Source organism: Saccopteryx bilineata, chromosome 3, assembly GCF_036850765.1.
Source record: "Saccopteryx bilineata isolate mSacBil1 chromosome 3, mSacBil1_pri_phased_curated, whole genome shotgun sequence".
Lineage (NCBI taxonomy): Eukaryota > Metazoa > Chordata > Mammalia > Chiroptera > Emballonuridae > Saccopteryx > Saccopteryx bilineata.
The window spans coordinates 308,829,923-308,837,791 of record NC_089492.1 but is presented as its reverse complement, the minus strand read 5'-3'; the positions used below and the strand labels follow the sequence as shown (position 1 = coordinate 308,837,791).

The 7,869-nt window shown below is 56.8% G+C and overlaps 1 protein-coding gene across 2 annotated transcripts; it reads left to right on the top strand.

Moving 5' to 3' along the window:
• Positions 1 to 296: 296 nt before the first annotated feature.
• Positions 297 to 7,828, top strand: SPIB (Spi-B transcription factor). Of its 2 annotated transcripts, XM_066271450.1 has the most exons (6): positions 297 to 357; positions 1,291 to 1,318; positions 2,879 to 2,951; positions 3,229 to 3,446; positions 3,827 to 3,977; positions 5,139 to 7,828. In XM_066271450.1, the coding sequence occupies exons 1-6, from the start codon at positions 335 to 337 to the stop codon at positions 5,435 to 5,437; spliced, it is 792 nt and encodes a 263-aa protein (XP_066127547.1). In that variant the 5' UTR covers positions 297 to 334; the 3' UTR covers positions 5,438 to 7,828. The 2 variants fall into 2 exon arrangements, with proteins under 2 accessions (XP_066127547.1, XP_066127548.1); XM_066271451.1 differs by lacking the exon at positions 297 to 357 and having other exon boundaries at positions 977 to 1,318.
• Positions 7,829 to 7,869: the final 41 nt, after the last annotated feature.

The following is a 7,869-nucleotide window of genomic DNA, read 5'->3' as shown; positions in this document are numbered from 1 at the left end:
GACATCTGTTTATGACCCCCATATCACTGACCAAGGACCCTTCCTTCATTTTTTAGGGTCCCCTAAGTCCAGCTCCTCTCCCATCTCCACCCCTTAGGGTCACCCCCACCCTGCTTTCAACCATGGGGATCCCCAAATCCAGACAGCTCCTGGGCCCGCCCTCCCTACCACGTGACTGAGAAGTTGTGCAATCCAGCCCCCTCCCCTGACCCCCTCCCAGAGGGGATTTTCGAGGAGGGCTGAGCTCACAGCACCCCTGCCCCCCAGGGGGCTGGGCCAAGGTATAAATAGGGGTGGTGGCTGCAGCCGGCAGTGAACCCAGCCCAGCGCCACCATGCTCACCCTGGAGGCTGCTCAGTGAGTGGGGCCCCTAAACCTGCACGTGGGATGCAGCCCTCACCACCCCCTGGCCCCTCGGCCGGGCCTCCCCCCAGTAGGGGTCTCAGTGGTCTGCCCCACTTGGGGGGGGGTCCATGCTCATTCCTGCTCCTCTGGGTCCTTTTTGCCCCTCCCACCTCCGGTTCTTTCCTCCCCCTTCCCTGTCTCCCTTTGGACCCCACAGACTTCCCTTCTGTGGGAGGCTTGTCTCTCCCCCTGCTGATGGCTCCCAGGGGGGCTCCATCTCTGTCCCTCCTGGGGTGCTGCTGGGTTCCGCTCACAGTGTCTGCTCTGTTTTCTGCCTCATCTTGATGTTTCTGGGGCTCTCTCCTTCACCTCTTGCTCTCTCCATCTCAGAGCCTCTTTCCAATTCTCTGTCCACCTGTCATTTCTCCCCCACCCCATCTATATTCCCGGGGCTCAGGAATTACTTCCTGCATCGTGCATGAACGTCCCCACGCCTTTCTTCCTTCCCTGCTCTCTTCATTTGCAACTCACTGAGTCTCTGTCTCCCCATCTCTGCCCAGGCATCTCTCCAACTCTCCCGGTCCGGTGGATCCATTAGACAGACTGGCTTGTGGAGGCCCCCTCCCTGCCCCCGCTCACCTTGTGGCTCCCACATCTCTCTGGAGACTTTCTCCCTCACTTTCCCTACCCCCCCAACCTCTGTCTATGCAAATCCCAGGGGGGGGACATTTGCCTGGCCCCTGCCCCCAACTTCCTGTCCCAATGGGAGAGTGGGGGTGAGGGGTGGCGCTGGTCTCACACTCGAACACATAGCAGACAAACACATAGCCGACCAGTGGCGGTGGTCACAGCTGCAGCCACCTCCCCCCACCGGCCCCTCAACCACTCCAAGACTCAGGTGGCTGAAGGCAGCCCTGACATGATGCTGTGTCTCTCCCCCTCCAGGCTCGACGGGCCACACTTCAACTGTCTGGTGAGTTAGTGCCAGGGAAGGGTGGGGGGACCCACATGGCCCACTGTGACCTCCCTGCCTCAGTTTCCCTCCCTGCTCCATCCTGTCACTTTGTCTTTCTGATTCCCCCTCAGCGTCTCCCACCCCCTCCCTTCACCCACTCATCCCCCCATCTCCTTCACAGACGTTTGTCTGCGGTCTCTTCTCTTCTCTCAGGCTCTGGGTCCACTTCTTTGGAAGGAGGGGCATTCTTTGTATCTTTGCCTTTCTATTTCTTTCTCTGTTCATCTCTCATTCAGTAAATCTACTCCATCCTATTTTCTTCCTGTTTTTGCTTTGTATTTTAAAAACTTTAGGCCTGACTATATCAGACATGGAAAAATAAACCTAAGACCCGCAGTCCAGTCTGAGAAATAACACCTCACTCAGGGCCCTGAAAGACACCCCCGTCGATCCCCTCCCTCAGCACGTCCCACTTTCCTCCACATGATGAGTATTGCTTTTTTTTTTTTTAAAGAAAATTGAGGCATGATTTATAAGTCAGTAAAATGACACATCGGGTGTACATCAGGCTCAGTGAGCTCTGACATCAGGCCACACACCTGTGCGACCACTAACCAGACCAAGCTACAGAACGTTCCGTCACTCCAGAACATCTTCTTACGTGCCTTCTCCGTCGCTATCCCCTCTGATTTTTTCCACCATCAATTAGTTTTGCCTGGCTTTAAACTTTCCATGAAGTGAATCATGCAGAGTGTCTACTTTGGGGTCTGGCTTCCTTTGCTCAACATTGAGAGCGTGGCAGGCGCTGGTTCTTTTTCCTTACTGTATAGTACTCCATTACCAGACTTCACCACGGTTAACGTGTCCATTCCCCTGCCCATGGCCACTGGGGCTGTTTCCCCTTAGGCGCTTTTAATGAAGGTGCTCTGGTTATTCTTGAACAAGGCTATTTTGTGGACATATGTTTTCAGTTCTCCTGGGTAAATACCTAGGAGAGAGAGTGTTGGGTCCTCGGGATGGTATATCTCTACCTTGGCTCTTTACGAGACTTTTAATTGCCATGGGTTTGGGGATGAATGGAAGCAATACAGAGGTGGATAAAGGCAGCATTGAGACTTTGCCTCTGAAAGACAGCTTCCACCCTCTCCCCTTTTGCTCCCCCACCCAGGCAGGCAAGGCTGGGGAAACTCTTCTGAGGGGACTGTCTGGTGGCGAGGTGCTGAGGTTCCTGGGAGCCCATCGTCATAGCAAAAGCTGGCTGTTGTTTCGTGTCTCTCATTCTGTGTGTGCGTTTCTCCGCGTCTTCGTGCATTTTCACCATGTCTTGTCCGTCTCCTCTCTGCATCTCTGGCCTCTCTCCCTTTGCCTGTCTCTGTTCCCTAGCCTCCGTCTCTCTGCACCTTTCTCCCTGTCTGTCTCTTCCTCTGTGTTTCTCTCTTGGAGTCCATGTCTCTTTCTCTCCCCCTCCCAGCCTCTCACCTCCACTCCCCCGTCCCCGTTGGAGTCTCCCTGCTGGTCCAGGGAGGGGGTAGGGGCTCCTCACAGCCCGATGACCCTTCTTTTCCCCTTACCTGTCAGTACCCGGATGGAATCTTCTATGACTTGGACAGCTGCAAGCACCCCAGCTACCCCGACTCAGAAGGAGCTCCTGGTGAGTGATCCTAGCCCAGGTCCCTCACGGGTCCCCTGGGCCCATTTCACAGATGGGGCGTTGAGGCCCAGGAAAGGTTGTTCCATTGCACAGCAGGGCAAGGTCAGCCCAGGCCTTCAGCCTCCTCCCTTTTGTCGCCCCCACCTACTGCTCGCCCATGGAAATCCTGGGGTCAGAGATTTGCATGGCCCACAATGGTCTCTCTGTATTAGGGGCTTCCAGTGGGAGGGGGCCACAGCCAGCCCTCCTGGCTTCTGACTCAGTGCCCTTCCCCCAGACTCCCTGTGGGGTTGGACTGAGGCTCCAGCTGTCCCTGCCACCTCCTATGAAGCCTTCGACCCAGCTGTGGCCGCTTTCAGCCACCCCCAGGAAGTCCAGCTCTGTTATGGACCCTCCTCAACCTACATCCCTGTGGGGAGCCTCAACCCAGCCACCAGCCTGGAGGCCCCGGGCTCTGGCTTCCCAGCGTACCCCACGGAAGACTTTACCAACCAGGTGAGGGGAAGGGAGGTCATTGGAATCGCCATCACTTGACTGAGGTTTGCTCGGTGCCGGGCAGTGCGTTGGAACGTATGCACACAGTAACCCTCTCCCCCCTGACAACCTTCTGAGGTTGAATACTGTGATTACTGCACTGCATGAACCAGCCGACAGAGGCACAGGCGTGAGCCAAGGGGCAGCACAGATGGCTGTCATCTGTGTGGGCAGGCTTTCACGAAGGTGGTCCGGACTTCCCCCGGCCATGGCCACGCCAGCAGGGGCCGGGTGCAGGCTGTAAACAGAGTGGGAAGGGCGACAGACTGGACCCAGGAGGAGGAAGCCGAGGGAGGGAGAGCAGGGGACCCCAGGCTGCAGGTGACCCTGCCCTTCCGCAGACCCTGGGCCCCCCGGCATACGTCCCGTACCCCAGCCCTGTGCTGTCAGAAGAGGAGGGCCTGCTTCTGGACAGTCCGACCCTGGAGGTCTCGGACAGCGAGTCGGAGGAGGCCCTCATGGCTGGCCCCGAGGGGAGGGGATCCGAGGCAGGTAGGTGGGAGCAAGGGGGGTGGGGGGACTCCCACTGGAGCTGGGAAGAGGGAGCCTAAAGGAACATGACCTCCCAAGCACCTACTATACACTCCAGTGCTGAGGGCAGTCCCCAGGATGCCATCTGCTGGCTGTGTGACCTTGGGCAAGGTCCACTACCTCCCTCTGTGCCTTGCTTTCCTATCTGGACAATGGAGAGGGCAGTAATAATGACTAGAGCTGGTGTCTTGGGGGGGGGAAGATGAGTGGGAGAATATTGTGGGTGAAGAGCAGCAGTTGGCACAGAGTGAGCGTGCAGTAAGTCTTCACGGTCATTACGATAGCAACAGAAATAGTACATCAGCTGCCATCTTGTCAGCCCTGCCTCCACCCAGGTGCCCGATGTCCACGATGCTCAACCTCTGGGAAACTGGGATCATTAGCAACTTTTTCTGTCTGGGCCTCAGTCTCCCAGCTGCGAGATGGGTTGTCACCATCACCCCCATCTCATGGGGTTATGATGAAGATATGAGCTCATAATTGTAAAACACCTGGCATGAAGTTAGTAAAAGTAAAACGTGAGGGCACACACATACACAAGCCTCATTTATAGCTGAGGGGACACCAGCTCAGAGAGGTTAATCACCACCCCAAGGTCACACAGCTGGGAAATGGCAGTGGTTGGGTTCTTGTATCCAGTGCTATGACCACCCAACCCAGCTCTCCCAGGACCCCAGTCCCTCTGGGGCTGACAGGCTGAGAGACCCAGCGCTGGAGAATGGCCAGGCGGATTCAAATCCGCTCCAGGTCTCTGCACCACCCGCCAGCTCTCTCTTGTAAGCCTTTGAGAAGCACTATCAACCCATTCCACAGATTCTCTCATCTAGGGGCTCAAAAATACATATTCCTATGTACTGGCTACCAAGCAGAGCACAGGATAGAAGCAAATCCTGAAAAAGAAAGGAGGGAAGGGCGATGGGGGTTCTGGGGTAATAGCTTTGGGGAGAGGAAACGACTTGCCCCAAATGGCGGGGGGCAGGGGGGCGCACAGACAGAACCAGGCAAGTATAATCCCTAGCCTCAATTCTCTCCATGGGGAGACTGAGGCTGGGCGGAGGGCGGAGCGGGCTGGGCGTGGGGGCCACGCAGGACACCTTCCCTAACGTGCCCCACCCACCGCAGGGGCCCGCAAGAAGCTGCGCCTGTACCAGTTCCTGCTGGGGCTGCTGACGCGCGGCGACATGCGCGAGTGTGTGTGGTGGGTGGAGCCAGGCGCCGGGGTCTTCCAGTTCTCGTCCAAGCACAAGGAGCTCCTGGCGCGCCGCTGGGGCCAGCAGAAGGGCAACCGCAAGCGCATGACCTACCAGAAACTGGCCCGCGCCCTGCGCAACTACGCCAAGACCGGCGAGATCCGCAAGGTCAAGCGCAAGCTCACCTACCAGTTTGACATTGCGCTACTGCCGGCCGCCCGCCGGGCCTGAGCCCAGGGGGCTTCTGGGGGGCTCTCAGGGGCTCCACGCCGGTGTCACGTTGGTGTCCCCTCACCCGTGGATCCCCCACACTGTGGGGATGGAGGGCTGCCATAATCCCTAAGCCCTGCCCAGGGTCTCTCTGGAGTTTCTTTGTCATATCGAGGGTCCCCAGGATCTCCAGGGTTTGGGTCACAGGACCCATCGACGATTATGGTATGCTGTGTGGAGTGGGTAGGGCAGTGCTCCCAGGACTGCAAGGGCTTCTCTGGAATTCCCGCGTGATATCTGTGACCTCTTGTGTTTGCCATGGGCCTAGTCCCATCTGGGAGAAGGTGAGCCGTCAGACTTTCACACCAGAAAGGAGCACTGCCAACAACCCTAAGCTCTCTCCAGGGTCTCTGGGATCCCCTTGGTCACGCGTGAATCCCACCTGGCAGATCGGAGATCTAGTTATGACTGGGGCCCTTTGTGACCCCTTTATCGTGTCTTAGATCTCTGCGCAGCTGTGACACTGCCCTATCTTTCCCCCTCAAATCACTTGATCACATTTGGGGTCCTTAATTCTCTGGAACCACCCTGCTACCACTTTTTTGTGTGTGTCTGGAATTCTCCAATCACAAGTAGGGAGGCTCTGGGATCCTTTGGTCATGTCTGAAAACACTTGTCAGGTGGGGGAGTGTTGGGGGGAAGGATCTCATTGAACCTTGTCATGTCCGGGCCACCTCTGGTATATCCCCTTATGTGTCTAGGATTCTCCAAGCACATCTGTGCCCCCTCCACACATACCTGGGGATTTCCACCTGAAGTGGCCCTTTGAGTACCCCACCAACAGCCCTGAGTTGTCATGGGAATTCTCCCTCTCCCAGGGTGTCCTCCATAGTCTTCATGCTGTGGATTATTCTGGCCACTCAGCTGATTTCTGGGTGATATTGGCGGCCTCCCCTCTGTCATTTCTAAACAGAGGTCTCAAACTGGTGACTCCCCACCTCACTCCCTACCCCTCACAGGGCAAACCAGGTACCCCCTTGCTCCCCAGGGATTTTCTATAATTTACTGTAGCAGTTTTGTTTGTTTGTTTGTGGAGAGGGATACACATTAGCTAATATTTCAAAAGAGGGAGATTTTGCAAAATCCTTCACTTAAAACTGCACAACTCAGGGTCTGACTGCGATGTGGAGGCTGAGAGAGGCTGTGCTCCCTTCCAAAGGACCTCTTCTCCAACCTGTCTTGGACACCAAGGCACTTGGTGGCTTCTCAGTTGCCTTGGCCCCCAACCATTTGCATTTGGACCCCTGAAGTGGACCCAGCTGGAGGTGAAGCCTGGATGGACCGGAAGTGGGAGCTCCAACTGGAAGCCCCCAGGGGTGTCAGAGACTATGGCTAAGCCCAGAGTCCAGGTCCTTGAGCCTGGGTGGCTGGGGGACTGAGGGTCAAAGACTTGCTTCTACTGGGCCTGTGTCCCTTCTGTGTAGGGGGAGAGGAAGAGGAGGAAAATCATGAAAGTCCCTTGCAGCCCTGTGGACAGGCCTTTGATACATCTCCTGAAATCCACCCCCCTCCTCACCCACTGATAGCCAAGAGGATGAGGAAGGAACGTCATGGACCGAGAGGGAAGAGGGTCTCACGGGGGTGCACAGTGGCTAGGAGCAGAGCCCAGGCTGGGACCTGCCCTCAAGGACAGCGCCCCCTACCTGGGGGACGGGACCAGTGTGGGAGGGACAAAATGTCTTCCCCAGGGCCTCCTCTTGCAAATGAGGTACCTTTAGCAAAAACTATCATCACCCTCAGTGTGGAATAAAATAAAACAAATCAAGGCAGACAGATCTTCTAGAACCCTTTGTCAGGAACTGGAATGCTGCTGGTCCACTGGGGCCCGCTGTCTGGCTCTCAGGGACACAGGGACGGAGAGGGGGAGATAAGAGAGCCAGACCGGGCTGAGCCCTGAAGGCCAGGGGAAGGTTCCATTCCATTTTTGTCTCCCTCTCTTCTCGATCGTTGGGATCCTTCCCCGCCCTCTCCTTGCTTCCCTTTCTTTCTGGGTCTTTGCTCTACTCTACTCTCTCTCTCTCTCTCTGAGTCTCTGTCCCCCTCTCTCTGGGTCTCTGCTGTCCCCTACCTCCTGCCCCTTTCTGGTCTCTGTCCTTCCTTGGATTTCCGTCCTCCTGTGAATCTGTCCTTCTTTCTTTCTGCACACAACAACCCTTGAGCTGGGGGATGGGGAACAGGGCACCGGGCCCCAAGTGGCAGCGCCGCCCTCCTGGCTCCCTCGGGCGCGCTGCTACCTCGCTGGGCCGGCGGAAGCGGTGTAGTAGTCTGCCTGGCAATGCGTGACGTCACACACACGCTGGGTTGGCTCAGCGCTCCCTGGAGGCGGGGAAGTTTCCGGCTCATAGGGGGTTTTGTACAACTGGGAGGGGGGAGATGGGCGGAAGAAAACCGGG